Source organism: Notechis scutatus, chromosome 14 (assembly GCF_049901735.1).
Source record: "Notechis scutatus isolate UNSWTSFEM ecotype Mainland chromosome 14, rNotScu1.2, whole genome shotgun sequence".
Taxonomy (NCBI): domain Eukaryota; kingdom Metazoa; phylum Chordata; class Lepidosauria; order Squamata; family Elapidae; genus Notechis; species Notechis scutatus.
In genome coordinates this window covers 5,524,919-5,542,750 of record NC_142022.1, presented here as the reverse complement: position 1 = coordinate 5,542,750, position 17,832 = coordinate 5,524,919, and the positions used below count along the sequence as shown (strand labels likewise).

The following is a 17,832-nucleotide window of genomic DNA, read 5'->3' as shown; positions in this document are numbered from 1 at the left end:
GGTTCTGCTTTCTGCGGCAGGCGCCAAAAACATATCGTGGGTGTCCCTAATTCTTCCTTAAGTGATAAAAAAGGGGATTTCCTGTGGAAAACAAAAAAAAAAAAAACAGGCTCCATCATGTGAGATCTACTTTCTCTTTGCCGTGGTCTTTTTCCTTCCTGCTGCCTTTCGGGACGGAGCTGAAATGGGTTGGGTCCCCCTAACTGCATGGATAATTGCCACTTCAGGTAAGAAAAATCTCTTAAATTCACAAAAAAAACCAGAGAGGAAGAAAACGGAAGCGTAGCTTGTGGGTAGCTTGTCTTCGGAAGTTGTGGGAGCTTCATCCCTGGAGGCTTTCAAAGAAGAGACTGGACTGCCATCTGTCAGAAATGGTGTAGGGTCTCCCGTTTGGGCAGGGGGTTGGACTAGATGACCTACGAGGTCCCTTCCAACTCTGTTATTCTATATTCAATGGAACAGAAGTTGCCTTCGGAAGTTGTGGGAGCTTCATCCCTGGAGGCTTTCAAGAAGAGACTGGACTCCCATCTGTCAGAAATGGTGTAGGGTCTCCTGTTTGGGCAGGGGGTTGGACTAGATGACCTACAAGGTCCCTTCCAACTCTGTTATTCTATATTCAATGGAACAGAAGTTGCCTTCGGAAGTTGTGGGAGCTTCATCCCTGGAGGCTTTCAAGAAGAGACTGGACTCCTATCTGTCAGAAATGGTGCAGGGTCTCCCGCTTGGGCACGGGGTTGGACTAGATGACCTATAAGGTCCCTTCCAACTCTGTTAATTTGTTAAGGATTTAGGAGGACGGGGAGTGACTCCCGTGAACTGCACCTTGGTTGAATATAGAATAAGGAGGCCGCTAGGATGATGACGATCAATGGGAGCTTCTTGAAACGGTCTGTGGTCTTCTTCTCACCTTCTGGAGAACATAGAATAACAGAGTTGGAAGGGACCTTGGAGGTCTTCTAGTCCAGCCCCCTGCTTGAGAAGGAGACCTTATATCATCCCAGTCAAATGGTTGTCCAGCCTCTTCTTTAAAATCTCCAATGATGGAGCACGCAACAACTTCTGGAGGCAAGCAGTTCCACTGGTTAATTGTCTTCAATGTTAGGAAGTTTCTTCTTAGTTCTAAGTTGCTTCTTTCTTTCATGATCTTTCACCTGTTATTTCTTGTCCTGCCCTCAGGTCTTGGTCTAAGACAAGGAGTTAACAGCTTTCCAAAAAATGCTAACAGAGTTGGAAGGAACCTTGGAGGTCATCTAGCCCAACCCCCTGCCCAAGCAGGAGACTGTACACCATTTCTGACAGATGGCAGTCCAGTCTCTTTTTTTGAAAAAAAAATATTAAATTTTTATAACAACAACAAAAACTAACAAATAAAACCTTCTTTCTGTTCATCAGTGTGTTAGTTGGGTACACATTTCTTTTCTGTGCACATAATACCATTATCATACATATTTTACTTTATATATATATATATATATATATATATATATATATATATATCTATATATATATATATATATTCCTTCTAATCAGTATTTTATATCACATATATCACTTATTATATTAGCCTTAACATTATATTTATTAATTTTCAATAATATATTTCACACTCATTTTCTTACTCTGTCTAACTCATTCGTTTATCAGTAATAAATATTCCATTTCTGACAAGTGGCAGTCCAGTCTCTTCTTGAAAGCTTCCAGTGATGAAGCTCCCACAACTTCTGAAGGCAGCTTCTATTCCATGGGTTCTCACTGTCAGAAAATTCCTCCTCATTTCCAGGCTGAATCTCTCCTGGATCAGTTTCCATCCATTATTCCTTCTCTGGCCTTCAGGTGCTTTGGAAAATAGCTTAACCCCCTTCCTCCTCTCTGTGGCAGCCCCTCAAATATTGGAAGACCACTCTCCTGTCTCCCTTGGTCCTTCTCTTCATTAGACCAGCCAGGCCCAGTTCCTGCAAACCGTCCATCGTATATTTTGTTTGGGTTGGACTAGAAGACCTCTGAAGTCCCTTCCAGACCTGGATATATTTAAGCTGGAGTTGGAGACTGGACTCAAGATGAGGTCTTCGTAATGTAGAATATACCTCGATGTGTAGATATAAGTATTTTTTTTCTTGTAGGTCTATGCATGTCGAGGGCCTACACACCAACGCAGGTGTTAGGAGTTGCGGGGAGCTCGGCTTTATTCAAAGCAGCCCCCCCTCCCAATTTTCACAGCCGGGAGTTCTTCTGGAGTTCTTTGCAGCCTTCCGAAGAGTTGGTGGCCACTTCGCTCAAGGGAAGCCCAGAGATCCAGTACCGGTCCCGTTTCTATGGAAGGACTCGACTCCACGACAACTTCACCTTAGAGATCGATCCAGTGGATTTAGAAGATGCTGGGAAGTTCTCCGTTCTCCTGGTGGACACCACAGGACATATGCAAAAACAAACTTTTGAGCTGAAGGTTTACGGTACGTGCTATCCAAAAAAAAAAAAAAAAAAAAGCCATGTCTGTTTATTAATTTGTTTTTATTTTTGGTTGAAATAAGGGCCTGTTTTTTATTTCTTCATTCCCTTCCCATCCAGCATCTCCAAACTGGATTTTGCCATCGCAGTGAATATTTTGCAAATGTTTCTATCCCATTCTTAATTCAAATCAGAAGTACAGTACTCCGCCCTGATTAGAACAGTGTTTCTCAACTTTAGCCACCTGAAGATGGGTGGATTTCATCTCCCAGAATTCCCCGTGCTTGGGGAATTCTGGGAGATGAAGTCCACCCGTCTTCAAACAGCCAAAGTTGAGAAGCAATGGGATTAGATGGTCGAAGCTCTTCGAAGATCATAGTTCCGTTAACTAAGGAGAGAACGTAGAAGTTGCATTCGTGTCATATGCAAAAGTGGGTTGATATATCATCTTGGTTAGCTTTTGCAGAGGGCAGGTCTTAATGTGAGATAGCAGCTAGATTAGTTTCTGGATAAGTTTGATGAGTAAAACCAAGGCCCTTTCAAAAAGCGGTCACAGGCTACCTTGCATCAAACTAGATTTAAACATTTAAATTTTATTGTTTAAAAAATGATTAAAATATCTGGAAGACAGCAGCATTTTTCCCTGGCATCAAGAAGACATTAGCACAGAGTCAATTATGCGTCATTCTTCAAGGGCTGTTTTCTCCATGTTGCAAGAGTCAGGAATTTTTGCCCCTAGCACTTCACTTCATTTGGCTTTTTTACTTTGCTTTTTATTTTACGTTGCTTTACTTTATTCTACATCGCTTTATTTTACTTTTTTACTTGATTTTACATTGCCTTTTTTCATATCACAATGCTTTTTCTTTATTTTCTTTTACATTGTTTTACTTTATTGTACCTATTTTATTTCGCATTACTTCAATTTTAAATTATCATTTTATATTATTTCATATAGCTTTTGCTTTATTTTACCTCTTTTGTTATTTTACTTTACTTTATTTTATTATTGTATTTATACTGTAATTTATTTTATATTTTGATGTGATTTGATTATATTTTATTATTTTAGTGTGTTGTGTTGTGTTCTGTTGTATGCATGAAACCAAAGATGAAAACCTCCTAGAATGCATAGGGGTCAACATAAAAGAAAAAAAGAATGACATGGCCATAGGCCACCCAACCAAACAGAAAAAAATAGATGACCTCTTTGTCAACCAACTAACAAACATATGCAGGAAACACCCTACAATAGTAATGGGAGACTTCAATTATCCTGATATCAATTGGAAAACTAATTCTGCACCAAGTGAGAAATCAAATAGGTTCCTAACCAACCTAGCAGACAACTTTGTTGCCCAAAAAGTAGAGGGACAGCCATACTGGACTTAATTCTTACAAATAGAGAAGAAGTGATAGAGGGAGTTGAAACTGCAGGAACCTTGGGCGAGAGCGACCATGTCATACTAGAATTCAACATAACACAAACACAAGCAACAGAACATAATGACACCAGTCTTAGATTTTAAAAGAGTTGATTTTAATAAATTCAAAGAGAACTTGGGAAAGATTCCAGAAATGGTGTAGGGTCTCCTGCTTGGGCAGGGGGTTGGACTAAATGACCTACAAGGTCCCTTCCAACTCTGATTATCTGTTATCTATTCCAGAAATGGTGTAGGGTCTCCTGCTTGGGCAGGGGGTTGGACTAAATGACCTACAAGGTCCCTTCCAACTCTGATTATCTGTTATCTATTCCAGAAATGGTGTAGGATCTCCTGCTTGGGCAGGGGGTTGGACTAAATGACCTACAAGGTCCCTTCCAACTCTGATTATCTGTTATCTATTATACGTTATCTGTATTGTATTGTATAATGCATTGTATTTGAGTTGTATATTGCATTGTATTTGCGTTGCGTTGTGTTGTGTTCTGTTCTATTCTATTATTCTATTCTATTATTCTATTCTATTATTCTATTCTATTCTATTCTATTCTATTCTATTCCATTCTATTCCATTCCATTCCATTCCATTCCATTCCATTCTATTCTATTCTATTCTATTCCATTCCATTCCATTCCATTCCATTCCATTCCATTCCATTCCATTCCATTCTATTTTTCGGACAAGCCTACCCGAGACATGAGAGCCAGTGAAGGGAATAAAATATTATTACCCCTTCCCCACATTGCCCCCTCCCCTGATTTTTTGCCTCTCTCTTCTTCCAGATACGATTTCAAACCCACTTATTCAGGTGTTCACCGAAGAAAAGGACCTCAATGGCTCCTCCGAAACTTGTCTCGTTTTCTTGACTTGCCACGCAGCCAGCAGGACTAACGTCACTTACGAGTGGGCAGGGCTGGCGGGTAAGACCGGCCCTAGGCCGAAGCATTGGCTGATGGAGGGGGGCCAGGTGCTACGGACCAAACTGGACCCCAAGGAAGCTCTCCAGGTGACCTACACCTGTACGGCCTCTAACGCCGTCGTCCACAAATCGGCGACCGTCGAGCTCCGTGACTCCTGCCAACAACCTTCAGGTATGTGACCAATTTGAAGGTTAGAATTCAATCAGTCAGAATAGAGCTGGAAGGGACCTTCAAGGTCTTCTAGTCCAGCCCCTTGCTCAGTTAAGTGGCTGTCTAGGCTTTTCTTAAAAAACCTCCACTGATGGAGCACCCACAACATCTGAAGGCAAGCTGTTCCACCGGTTAATTGCTCTAATTATCAGGAAATTAGAACATAAAATAATAGTGTTGGAAGGGACCTTGGAGGTCTTCTAGTCCAGCCCCCTGCTCAAGCAGAAGAACCTTGGAATACTACATCCAATTTTGGTCACCACAATAATGAAAATGATGTTGAGACTCTGGAAAGAGTGCAGAGAAGAGCAAGAAAGAGGATTAGGGGAGGATTGGAGGCTAAAACATACAAAAAACGGTTGCTGGAATTAATAATAAATAATAATAAAAAGAAGGGCCAGGGGAGACATGATCGCAGTCTTCTAATATTTGATGGGCTGCCCCAAAGAAGAGGGGGGTCAACCTATTTTCCAAAGCACCCGAAGGCAGGACAAGAAGCAATGGATGGAAACTAATCAAGGAGAGAAGTGAGCTGGAATTAAGGAGATACGTTCTAACAGTGAGGACAATAAACCAGTGGAACAGCTTGCCACCAGAAGTTGTGAATGCTCCGTCCCTGGAGGTTTTTAAGAAGAGATTGGACAACCATTTGTCTGAAATGGGATAGGGTCTCCTGCTTGAGCAGGGGGCTGGACTAGAAGACCTCCAAGGTCCCTTCCAACTCTTGTTATTCTATGTTCTCCAGAAGGTGAGAAGAAGACCGCACACAGTCTCAGGGAGCTTCTCTTAATCATCATCCCAGTGGCTTCCTTCTTCTTCTTGCTGGCTGTCCTTTCGTGCGTGTGCTACAAACAGCACTCCGGTAAGTAGCCGTTCGATTGATGAAAAGTTCTCCCTGTCAGGGAATTTCTCCTTAATTCTAGGTTGGATCTCTCTTTGATAAGCTTCCATCTGTTGCTTCTTGTCCTGACCTCAGGTGCTTTGGGGAATAGGTTGACTTCCTAATCTCTGTGACAGCCCCACCAATATTGGAAAACTGCTATCGTATCACCCCTAATCCTTCTCTTCATTAAACTATACCAGGCGTCGGCAACCCGTGGCTCTAGAGCTGCATTTGGCTCTTTCGTCCCACTGCTGCAGCTCCCTGTCGCCGGTCGGCACCACAATTGAGAGGGCTTTTGGTTAGGACAGGTGGAGGGAAAAGGGTGCCATGCTGGGAGGAGACCCTAGGGTGGGGCAACTGGACTTCTGGTTAGCTCCAGAATTGAATGGGTGGGTGGGTGGGGCTTCCGGGTTAAGACCTTTGTGGTTCTTTGAGTGTCTAAGGTTGCTGACTGCTGGACTAGACGTATCCAGTTCCTGCAACCGTTCGTACGTGTCAACTCATAAAACATTCCTAGGCCTGTTTTAGGAGTTGCCATTAAAAAAAATAGGGGTGGGGGGAGGAAATCTGGAAAAGCAGTGAAGCCGATTGGAAGCAAAAGTACATTCCAAATCTTAGCTTTAAAAGACTGTTAACTAAACTACCGGAGCTTCTGCCCGCGAATATATTTAATTGGAAAACATGAATGATGACACCCAGCCTGTGAAGGTGCTCAATTGGAGAATTTGTCTCAGCCAGTCCTTGAGTGTTGAAAATTTGTCTTTCAATGAATCCAAACTCCAGCTCCTCTTTAGGACAATGACGGTTTATTCAATATATCAGCAAACAACAAATAATCAGGCAAGAATGGCTAAAAGCCAGCCAAGGTTAGCGTTGGGTTGGAGTTTGCTCTCTTTCCTTTTATTATCATTATCATGAGACACATCCGCACCACACCCAGGCCTATATGCTGTTCTAGGCCTGGCCACGCCTAACCTATTATCCCTAAATGCTATTAACCCTATGTCTACATCCCTATGCTATTCCGATCCTCACTAACTGTTCTCCACCTGGGGCCACCTTCACCATGTCTTAACTCAATGCTTAATTACCACCTATATGTGCCCCAGCCCCCTCTAACAATACGCACCATTCATCAATACATGAAAAAGCCATTTCCAGCCCCGCAGTTGCTTCAGAATCCATCCTTCAGCCTGCAGTTGCTTCAGAATCCATCCTTTAGCCTGCAGTTGCTTCAGAATCCATCCTTCAGCCCGCAGTTGCTTCAGAACCCATCCTTTAGCCTGCAGTTGCTTCAGAATCCATCCTTTAGCCTGAAGTTGCTTCAGAATCCATCCTTTAGCCTGCAGTTGCTTCAGAATCCATCCTTTAGCCCGCAGTTGCTTCAGAATCCATCTTTCAGCCCGCAGTTGCTTCAGAATCCATCCTTTAGCCTGCAGTTGCTTCAGAATCCATCCTTCAGCCCGCAGTTGCTTCAGAATCCATCTTTCAGCCCGCAGTTGCTTCAGAATCCATCCTTTAGCCTGCAGTTGCTTCAGAATCCATCCTTTAGCCTGCAGTTGCTTCAGAATCCATCCTTTAGCCCGCAGTTGCTTCAGAATCCATCCTTCAGCCCGCAGTTGCTTCAGAATCCATCCTTTAGCCTGCAGTTGCTTCAGAATCCATCCTTCAGCCCGCAGTTGCTTCAGAATCCATCCTTCAGCCCGCAGTTGCTTCAGAATCCATCCTTTAGCCTGCAGTTGCTTCAGAATCCATCCTTCAGCCCACAGTTGCTTCAGAATCCATCTTTCAGCCCGCAGTTGCTTCAGAATCCATCCTTTAGCCTGCAGTTGCTTCAGAATCCATCCTTTAGCCTGCAGTTGCTTCAGAATCCATCCTTTAGCCCGCAGTTGCTTCAGAATCCATCCTTCAGCCCGCAGTTGCTTCAGAATCCATCCTTTAGCCTGCAGTTGCTTCAGAATCCATCCTTTAGCCCGCAGTCCTTTAGCCCGCAGGAATCCATCCTTTAGCCTGCAGTTGCTTCAGAAACCATCCTTCAGCCCGCAGTTGCTTCAGAATCCATCCTGCAGCTCACAGCTAGCACGCAAGCAGTAATACAGATCCAGCGTCAGCAGAGCTAAGGTGATATTCTCCACTGCCAGATGACTTGCGTAGCAAACTCGGAGCCCGACAACCTGGTTTATGAGACCCCCCGGGGGGAGGGAGGAGGGGAAACAGGGTCACAGGGGCCTGTGAATGATGTAGGCCAGAGTTGGCTTCACACAGGGCAGGGCCAGTATGTCGCCTCTAATGAATCCTTTGAAGTGTTTTGAACTTTGGCTCGAGAATCATGATTGAATTAGGGCGATCGCTGGAATCCTGACAGTATGGTTTATTCTCCAGTCCCCCTAATCATCTTCGTTGCTCTTCTCGGCATCCTTTCTAGAGTCTCAACATCTATTTTTTTTTTAATTGTGGTGACCAAAACTGGATTCCATATGTGGCCTCAGTGATGCCCTATAAAGCGGTACAAGCATTTCATGTAAAAACATCTTATGCGCCAAATGTTAATATCTTGTTATAGGGAAGAAAATGTTCTACAGAGTTCCCGGAAACGAATCGATCCAGCTTTAGCAGACGGAAAACATGGATCTTCCTCGGGTTATTCTGGCTGAGAAGGTAGAAGGAGTTTTGTGGGGGAAAATTCCCTTCTATCTCTCAGAGAACTGAAGATTGTCCTTTGGGTCTCGATACTACAACTCCCAGAGTTCCCCCAGACAGCACAGCTACCGCTAAGAATTCTAGGAACTGAAGATTGTCCTCCGGGTCTGGATACTACAACTCCCAGAGTCCCTCAGGCATCTGGGTACTACAACTCCCAGAGTTCCCCCAGACAGCACAGCTACCACTGAGAATTCTAGGAACTGAAGATTGTCCTCCGGGTCTGGATACTACAACTCCCAGAGTTCCTCAGGCATCTGGGTACTACAACTCCCAGAGTTCCCCAGACAGCACAGCTACCACTGAGAATTCTAGGAACTGAAGATTGTCCTCCAGGTCTGGATACTACAACTCCCAGAGTCCCTCAGGCATCTGGGTACTACAACTCCCAGAGTTCCCCAGACAGCACAGCTACCACTGAGAATTCTAGGAACTGAAGATTGTCCTCCGGGTCTGGATACTACAACTCCCAGAGTCCCTCAGGCATCTGGGTACTACAACTCCCAGAGTTCCTCAGGCATCTGGGTACTACAACTCCCAGAGTTCCCCAGACAGCACAGCTACCACTGAGAATTCTAGGAACTGAAGATTGTCCTCCGGGTCTGGATACTACAACTCCCAGAGTCCCTCAGGCATCTGGGTACTACAACTCCCAGAGTTCCTCAGGCATCTGGGTACTACAACTCCCAGAGTTCCCCAGACAGCACAGCTACCACTGAGAATTCTAGGAACTGAAGATTGTCCTCCGGGTCTGGATACTACAACTCCCAGAGTTCCCCAGCCAAGACAACCCCTTCTGAGAATTCTAAGGAGCCAAAGATTGTCCTTCAGGTCTGCAAATTACAATCAATCAAAGCTTGATTAGTCACAGACCAGTTGTGTAGTTGTGAACTACAACTCCCAGGTTTTCCCAACCAGCACAGCCGCTGCTGAGAATTTTGGGAGCTGGATACTGACTGCCCTTCAAATCTGAACACACAATCTTTTAATTTCTGAGCCAAAACTTTAGCAGTTCCTATTTTGTTTTAATCAGCTGTAAGGCAAATAAATTACTATTTTTAAAAGGAATAAACCTCTCTCTCTCTCTCTCTCTCCCTCTCTCTTTTCCTGGGAAGCTAGCTGGGGAAATTCCTTTAAGATCCCCAACCTTGGGACTTTTACAAAAGGAAATAGATAGTTTCATGCGCTCACTTTCATTTTTGAGTTTTGCAATATTCACTTTTAATTTCCAAAGGTCAAATAAACCCACAGTTGTTTTTAAAAAAGCTTCATTTTCTGGTTGCAAAATAGCACCATCTACTGGCTTTAAATAAGGAATTTGCAAACTTTTTTTTTTTTTAAAAAAAAAGTTTAAGACCTGCTAATGATTGGATCCCAAACTAGTTCTCCATTTATGACCAGAACTGGGACCAGAATTTTCATCGCTAAGCAAAGCAGCTGCTAAGCAAGTCATGCACAATTTTACCTCTTTTCTTGCCACGGTTGTTAAGTGAACTACTACAATTGTTAAGTGAATAACTACAGTTGTTAAACGAATCTGGTTTCCTCCAGGGCGGTTTGCTTGTCGGAAAACAGTTGAAAAGATCGCAAAGGGTGATCCTATGGCCCTGAGACACCTAACCTGTTCTCACCAAGGCTTCCGAGACCGTAATTACGCACACGCTTAATTAAAACAACTCTTGTTTTATTTCAACGCTGGGAATTATGTTCATTCCCAGCCGGGAATGAGTCCCAAACAGTCCCTCGAGATAAGCACCCACCTTTCTCTCCTTTGAATTGCTGCCAACAGCAAAAGTGCCAAATGAACTGAAAAAGAAGCCAACCAAAGTACAAAGTCGACACAGAGTTTCATCTGAACAGAATGAACTACTTTGCTTCCTGCAAAGGTTTCTTCACCTTTGCCTGTCCTTTATACCATATGGGAGGGGCCAATCACCTCCCAGCCTTACTCCCAAGTTTCCCCTTTTGTCCCAGCTGCTCTTGCCTTCCAGCAGCTCTGCGCACACACACACTGGGAACAGGCTCCCCTTGTTCCTCTGCCTCGCTGCTGCCAGACTCCAGAGGCTCCGGAGACAGCACACGACTCCCAGATGGTCCTGGCCCCATCTCTGCATTGGATGCAGGACCCTCACCCGAGTCCTCTCCAGACTCCCGGACTGGTCCCTGTTCTACCCCACTGTCCAATTCCGCTGCCATCTGTACAGGCTGCTGGAGACCCACAACACAAACATGACAAATACATATGACTATTGCAAAAAAAAACGGGACATTCATATGGGCCATTTTACAACCATTATGAACTTTAATAAGCAGGCACCTTTATGGTCCTAACTCGAGGACCACCTGTACAGACTTTACACCCTGCATCTTGGGTTTTTGAACCATGTCCTGCAGATGTTCTTCAAAGGAAGGTAGACTAAAATCCAGAAGTTCTTTCAGAAAAAAAATGATACACCGAAATATGAATCTGGAAACGGACTGGAATAGCTCTTAAACGTAAAGTCTGAAGCTGTTTTGCTTGCTGGCCAATATTTTCAGTTGGTTCTGTTTCGCTGGGGTGATATCAGTGGATTTTAACCTAGGGAGAAAAAGCAGAAAGCTGACTTTGAAATTTTTTTATTTTTTTATAGAGGCATGATCTAGAGAGTGTTTGAACAAACTGCATCCCTGTTTGGTTTGGTGGCAGCAGTGCCTCAGATAGAAAGTCCATAAAGAGAGTGGTGAGGACAATGGAGATGATAGGAAGAGTGGTCAGGACAATGGAGAAGATTATAGGAAGCTGGCTTCCCGTTATTCGGAATACTGCTTGTAAGTGCTATGTGCTTAGAGCTCAGAGCATCGTTAGAGACCCCACACACCCACTTCAGGGTCTGTTTCTGTTGCTCTCCTCTCGAGGAGGGGTTTCCAAGTCTATGTAGCAGGACTACTAGATTCTGGAACAGCTTTGTACATTAGGCCATCTGTCTTGTAAACTACATTCAAACTAGATTGTGAGGTTTCTCTGTGTCATATGTGTGTGGTATATGTATAATGGTTATCTTTTGAGAGCTGAATGCAATGAAATTTCATTTTAATGTATGTTGATTAGCGTGCATTTGAAGGGACAATAAAGTTCTATTTTATTCTATTCTACTCTACTCTATTCTATTCTACTATTCTATTCTCTGTTCTATTTCTATTATCCTATCCTACCATATCCTATTCTAAATTCCATCCTATTCTAAATTCTATTCTAAATTCTATTCTAAATTCTATTCTAAATTCTGTTCTATTCCAACTACGAAGGTTGCAAAATTGTGGTAAGGTGACCACAGGGGTGGTACCACGGTTTGGCTCTCGTCGAGTAATGAAATTAATTAAATTTAATTAAGAATGAATTAATTTTGACTCATCGATTTAATTAGTTGTTTTAATTAGCAGTTGATTTCACGGATTGGTTTAATTAATGAACTCAAATCAAATCAAATCCAAGACGCATCAAAAGCTTGGAAGACAGACGTCCCAGCTCCAAAGGGGTTCGTTTTGGGCCCTTTCCTGGTTGATATTCTCTTGGATCCAGTGAAGCCCAACGCACTGAGAAACATCCGGTCAGTTTCCTCCACTAAGGGTAGCAAGAGTGAAAAAAACGTGACTTGCCTCGGCAGGATGGTTACCTTCAACCATCCTGTTGAGGTTGGGGTGGGACCAGTTGCTCCTTAGGCTATAGAGACACTTCCAAAATTCAAGAGCAACCTCTTTGGTCCTGTTAAGCACGTCGCCAGCTATCTTGTCCGCTGCTTTCTTTCCATCCATCTTCTTCTCCAGCTGCGCATACATCTAGGTTGCCAACCAACACGTGTGTGGGTTGAAAGTTGAAGTGTGATCTCATGTGAACGTTTAAAAAAACAAACAGTTCCCAGATAAGTTTTGGGGTCTCTGAGACAAAACCCCACCTCATTGCGAGGCTCATGAAACATCCAGCAACTCCTATAAAGCTATACTGCAGCTAAGAGTGGAGGTTCTCAGTTATTTCTATGGCTCCTAGAAATTACCGAGAAATAGCCCTGTTTCAGGCCCAAGACCATATTTTGACTTTGAAAGATGACACTAATAGAGGAGAATATTGGTAGTCCTTGGTGCTTGGTGGTTTTCTTGCCGACGTTTCATGACCTAAACTGCATCTAAATCTACATTCAAAAGAGACAATCAACAAGCCCCAAAAGGAGGAAAAAGCAGGCCAGAATATCTTCCCCACCAGCTATCAACACCCAGATGGGCAGAGATGAACACCAAGCTAGACAGGCGGTGTCAAGAAGCAAACAATTCCCCAGTCAAGGAATTGACAAACAAGAGCCCAACCAAATAACCTCCAAGACCACTTCCACTAACATTGACAAGGCAAACACTAGGATATAAATTGAGAACAAACCCCACTGATGTGCTGATGATGTTGCCTAGTTTGGTAATAAAATGTCTGCAAGAAAAGCACCAAGCTCAGAGAGCTCCATGGACCCCACAGTCCTCTTCCTCTTCCTCCTCCCCTCCTTCTTCTCCACTCCACAATCCCCCTTCCCTTCTAGCACTGATGATGTTATCTAGTTTGGTAATGAAACATCTGCAAGAAAACAACCAAGCTCACAGAGCACCAAGGATCCCACAGTCCTCCTCTTCCTCTTCCTCTTTCTCCTTCCTTCCTACCTTCCTCCTCCTCCTCTTCCTCCTCCTCCTCTGCTTCTCCTCCTCTTTCTCTGGCCTTCCTTTCTCCTCTTCCTCCTCTTTCTCCTTCCTTCTTCCTCTTCTTCCTCTTCTTCCTCTTTCTCCTTCCCTCCTTCCTTCCCTCCTCCTCTTCCTCTCCTTCTCCTCCTCTTTCTTCTGCCTTCCTCCTCCTCCCATCCTTCTCCTCCTCTTTCTCCTGCTTTCCTTCCCTCCTCCTCTTTCTCCTTCCCTCCTTCTTCCTCTTTCTCCTTCCCTCCTTCCTTCCCTCCTCCTCTTCCTCCTCCTCTCCTTCTCCTCCTCTTTCTTCTGCCTTCCTCCTCCTCCCATCCTCCTCCTCCTCTCTTTCTCCTGCCTTCCTTCCCCTCCTCCTCTCTCTCCTCTCCTTCCCTCCTTCCTTCCTCCTCCCTCTTCCTTCTCCTCCTTTCTCCTTCCCTCCTTCCTTCCTCCTTCTCTTCCTCCTCCTCTCATTCTCCTCCTCATTCTCCTTCCTGCCTTCCTTCCTTCCTCCTCCTCCTCTCTGCAAAGCTCATTACCTTCTAACACTGATGGTGTTACCTAGTTTGTTAATGAAACGTTTGCAAGAAAACTACCAAGCTCAGAGAGGACTCCACATTTGAAAAATGAACTTGTCCTCAAAACCCAGGCATGGCCAGGAAGAAAATTTTAGAGTTAATTAAAATCAATGGTGAAAATGAAGCAACATTAAATGATACAGTCTGGCAGGAACTCTGAAAGGTGTGCTGGGGAGGGTCAACACATTTGCCAACGCTGAGAATGGCTCCGAGATTCTTTTTAAAGGTGCAATAGCCAAACCAAACCAACAGGGGGCAAACTATCCCTTCCGTTTACAAGTGTAATGGCTAGGAAGAGCCAACAGAGGGCAGATTTTTTGGGGCATTTGCAAGATCTGGATTCTGAAGAATCCCTTGGCGGTGTGAAGATCAACAAAAGACATTAAGAAACTGTTCTTCACCGCCCAGGTCCTAACTTCTCCGGGCGTTTCACCCTCCACATCCTGATGAATTATGTAGCAAGTGATACCTGGGCGTCTTCAGGTGTGATGATCCTTCGAGTGGTCAGTTCCTAGAGCATCAGGGTCATGTCATTTCCAGTGACATAGATCAGGTCTTGGGAAAAGTACGGACTGAGGAGCATGAGCTGGGCTGAGCTGAAGGCGTTCAGCTTCTCACCAAAGTCTTGGGTGGCAGCTGGAAAAAGCAAAGAGGGCAAGATTTGCAAGCGGCTCCCATTTAACTCAAGACTTCGCTGCAGGTGAACTGATGGGGAAGACAGAGGCATGGATGAGAAGGGGAAAGAAGTGTTGACGGAGGAGGAGAAAAAGAAGAGAAGGGTGAAGGGAGAGGAGGAGGGAGGGACGGAGGGAGCAAGGAAGAAAAGCCATGAAGGGAGGGGAGGAGAAAGGAAAGAAGGAAGGAAAGGGAGGGAAGGGAGGGAGGGAAGGAAGGAAGGAAAAAGAGAAGGGAAGACGAAGAAGAGGAGGAGGAAAAGAGGGAGGGAGGGGAGGAGATGGAGGAGGAGGAGGAGGAGGGATAGGGGTGAAGAAGAATAACAGCAGGAGGGAAATGAGGATGAAATAGAAGTTATTGTCCAACTGGGATACAATAATATGCATACCACTGAGTACATTCATGCATTTATTATCATTTTGAAAATCCAAAATAAAAAAAAAGCATATTTTGTCTGAATTTACACAAAGCTGGAAGTGGGTCAATTCAATGTCTTTCTCTCTCTTACAATCAACTTGTTTGCTAAGTTATTTTGGTTTTCTGCCTTTCTAATAGTTTACAAGGTATGCCTTTAAAAAGCGACGTACAATTTTAAGTAAAAATTGTTACGACGCAAACGCACCAAACTAACTTAATAATAAAAGCAGCTCTTTTCTTTTTTCCAAGCTTTCTTTCTTCTTTCTTTCTTTCTTTCTTTCTTTCTTTCTTTCTTTCTTTCTTTCTTTCTTTCTTTCTTTCTTTCTCTCTTTCTCTCTCTCTCTCTCTCTCTCTCTCTCTCTCTCTCTCTCTCTCTCTCTCTCACACACACACACACACACACACACAAAGACACTTACAATAAAAATTAATAGATCTGCTCCTGGAAGTCATCTTGGAAGTGGTCATCTGACACCATTGAGTAAAACTCTAAAAAGAAAGAGAGAAACAGATCACTGCCCATCTTGAAAACAAAAAATTCAGGTTTATTAGAATGGATTGCCAAATCCAGGGGGGTTGGACCAGATGACCTCTAAGGTTCCCCCCAGATCTATAATTCTATGAAATATCTTTTGTTGGAAAACAAGGCAGATGCAAATAGTATTGTGGAAAGGGAACTTCACGAAGACAGGAAAAGCCAAAGGGGAATATCAGGCCAGCCATAAAACAAACTTACATAGGAAAAGGAATCAAATAAAAGGTATTAAAGAATCCCTATAGACAAAAGCCTAAGTAATTAAGAAAACTAGACAAATAAGAAAAGGAAACCCTTACGAACACAGGACAGACCAAATAAGCAAAACAAACAGACAAAAGACACAAAAAATATAAATTACAAAAGAGACAGACAGGAGATTGCCACAAGACAAATATGAAAATCCATCATAAAGCTAAGAGAGATTAGGAAAAAAACCGATAATACAATCTAACCACCCTGTGGAGTTTGCCTTCCGCACCCTGCGGAGTTTGCCCACCAGCAGGAATAAAGACAAACTCAAACAGGATTTGACACATTAAGCACAAATACAAACATTCACGCGAAATCAACTCACAAAGGAAGAAAAGGGTATAAAAAACCAGGGACTCACCATAAGAAGCTAGCTAGCCCAGGAACGCAGACTTCTCGCTGTTCTCCGCCTTCCTGAAAAATAAAAAGATCCAGCTTTCAAGCAGTTGTCCGTATCCTTGCGCCGGAGCTCTCCCAGCGGGAAAATCGAATCCTCGAAGGAAAGGCATTTTGACACCTTTCAACAGTATCTAAGTCACGGTGGCCTTTGGACTTTTGTGTTGCTTCCGCAAGAATGAAAAATTACCAGCCCATTATAAAAAAACAAGGTGTGGCTATGGGTACAAAAGCCACGTTCCTTTTGGAAACAATCCCAGTCAAATAATAATTTTTAAATTATGTGAAATGTTAATCCCACTTTATAATGCCTTGGTGAGACCACTCTTGCAACAGGGCATCCAGTTTTCATCGCCATGATGTAAAAAGGATGTCGAGACTCTGGAAAGAGGGCAGAGAAGAGCAACAAGGATGATTAGGGGACTGGAAGCTAAAACATATGAAGAACGGCTGCAGGAACTGGGTAAGTCTAGTTTAATGAAAAGGACTTAGGGGGGACATGATAGCAGTCTTCCAATATCTCAGGGGCTGCCCCAAAGAAGAGGGAGTCAAGCTATTCTCCAAAGATCCTGAAGACAGGACAAGATAGGAAAAATTCAGGTGGTCCTCGACTTAGGACAAATGAGAGATCACCCCACCCCTCTGTTCCTGTCCCTCAAAAGTCATGCATAAATCTGCCATAGTTTCCTTGTAGGTAACCCTTCTCTGGAAACTAAAAGAAAGGGAATGAAAACGACACAAACTGTTTTTGCAGTTTTTCTAGGGCCAGGTGTAGGCAGCAATAACGATCCAGAGCAAATCTTACCTCAGGGGGCTTATCAAAAGCTGGTCCGTTGGTTTCTCACCCAAAAAAAAAAACCAGAAGCGATTTGTAGCGCCAAAAAAATACAGTAATTGCCAAGAAACCAAAGTACCTTTTTAAAACTTTCGCTTTCGTTCGTTTTATGGATAGGTGTGTTGTTTTATGGCCCAATGCTGCCCTCTGCTGGCGGTGGAAAGATTCTTCAATCTCCAAATTGAGCTGTTTTGCACTGCACGTTTCTGTCAATTTGTCCATTTAGAATAAGAGAGTTGGAAGGGACCTCGGAGGTCTTCTAGTCCAACCCCTTGCTTAGGCAGGAAATCCTATACGTTTCAGGCAAATGGTTGTCCAATCTCTTCTTTAAAATTTGCTCGCGTTGTTCCTTTTTTGGGGGCACACATTGAAAACAACACAAACACACCTTGGGACACTCAAGAAAATTAGTCTTTGCAAGCCAAAAATTGCAGAAGACGAAGTGATGTTTTTAAGAGAGACACATCCCTCTGATCAAGTTAGTAGATCAGGCTAAGTGTCCAGTTTCCATCCTGAAAACTTTGGAGACACCCAAAGAGTGCTTGTTCTGGGGGTGGAAAATGGAATGCAATGTGTCATTCGACTAAAAATTATACCTCCCTGTATCATACGGGAGTTGAAAAGATACTGGAGAAGAATCAGAGGCATTATCTTCACTAAACAATTGCATTTCCTCCTTATGGGAAAATAAAACATTTTTGAAGGTTGTTGTTTTTTTAAAAAAAAAAATGCCAGCTTTAGTTTGGAACTAAAAAGGACTTCCTCATTGGGGGAAATTCCCCCCCCCCCAAGACTATTTTTTCAGACAAATGGGAGATTTGTGTTTGTCTAAAACAGGTGGTCCTCGCTTTCCA

The 17,832-nt window shown here is 43.5% G+C and overlaps 1 protein-coding gene and 1 long non-coding RNA gene across 5 annotated transcripts; one reads left to right on the top strand and one right to left on the bottom strand.

Moving 5' to 3' along the window:
- SLAMF8 (SLAM family member 8) lies at nucleotides 1–11,730 on the top strand. 4 transcript variants are annotated; one of them, XM_087943573.1, is made up of 7 exons: nucleotides 1–227; nucleotides 2,121–2,450; nucleotides 4,671–4,979; nucleotides 5,764–5,880; nucleotides 8,465–8,647; nucleotides 8,765–9,224; nucleotides 9,292–11,730. In XM_087943573.1, exons 1-5 carry the CDS (start codon nucleotides 185–187, stop codon nucleotides 8,512–8,514), a joined length of 849 nt encoding a protein of 282 aa, XP_087799699.1. In that variant the 5' UTR covers nucleotides 1–184; the 3' UTR covers nucleotides 8,515–8,647; nucleotides 8,765–9,224; nucleotides 9,292–11,730. The 4 variants fall into 4 exon arrangements, with proteins under 4 accessions (XP_087799699.1, XP_087799698.1, XP_026545948.1 ...); XM_087943572.1 differs by having other exon boundaries at nucleotides 8,765–11,730; XM_026690163.2 differs by having other exon boundaries at nucleotides 105–227; nucleotides 8,465–8,624; nucleotides 8,938–11,730.
- LOC148129507 (uncharacterized) lies at nucleotides 10,882–17,639 on the bottom strand. The gene is made up of 5 exons (XR_015745358.1): nucleotides 16,949–17,639; nucleotides 16,109–16,161; nucleotides 15,380–15,449; nucleotides 14,338–14,504; nucleotides 10,882–11,179 (listed from the first exon to the last, which is right to left on the bottom strand). It is a non-coding gene; the product is annotated as an uncharacterized LOC148129507 (long non-coding RNA).
- Nucleotides 17,640–17,832: the final 193 nt, after the last annotated feature.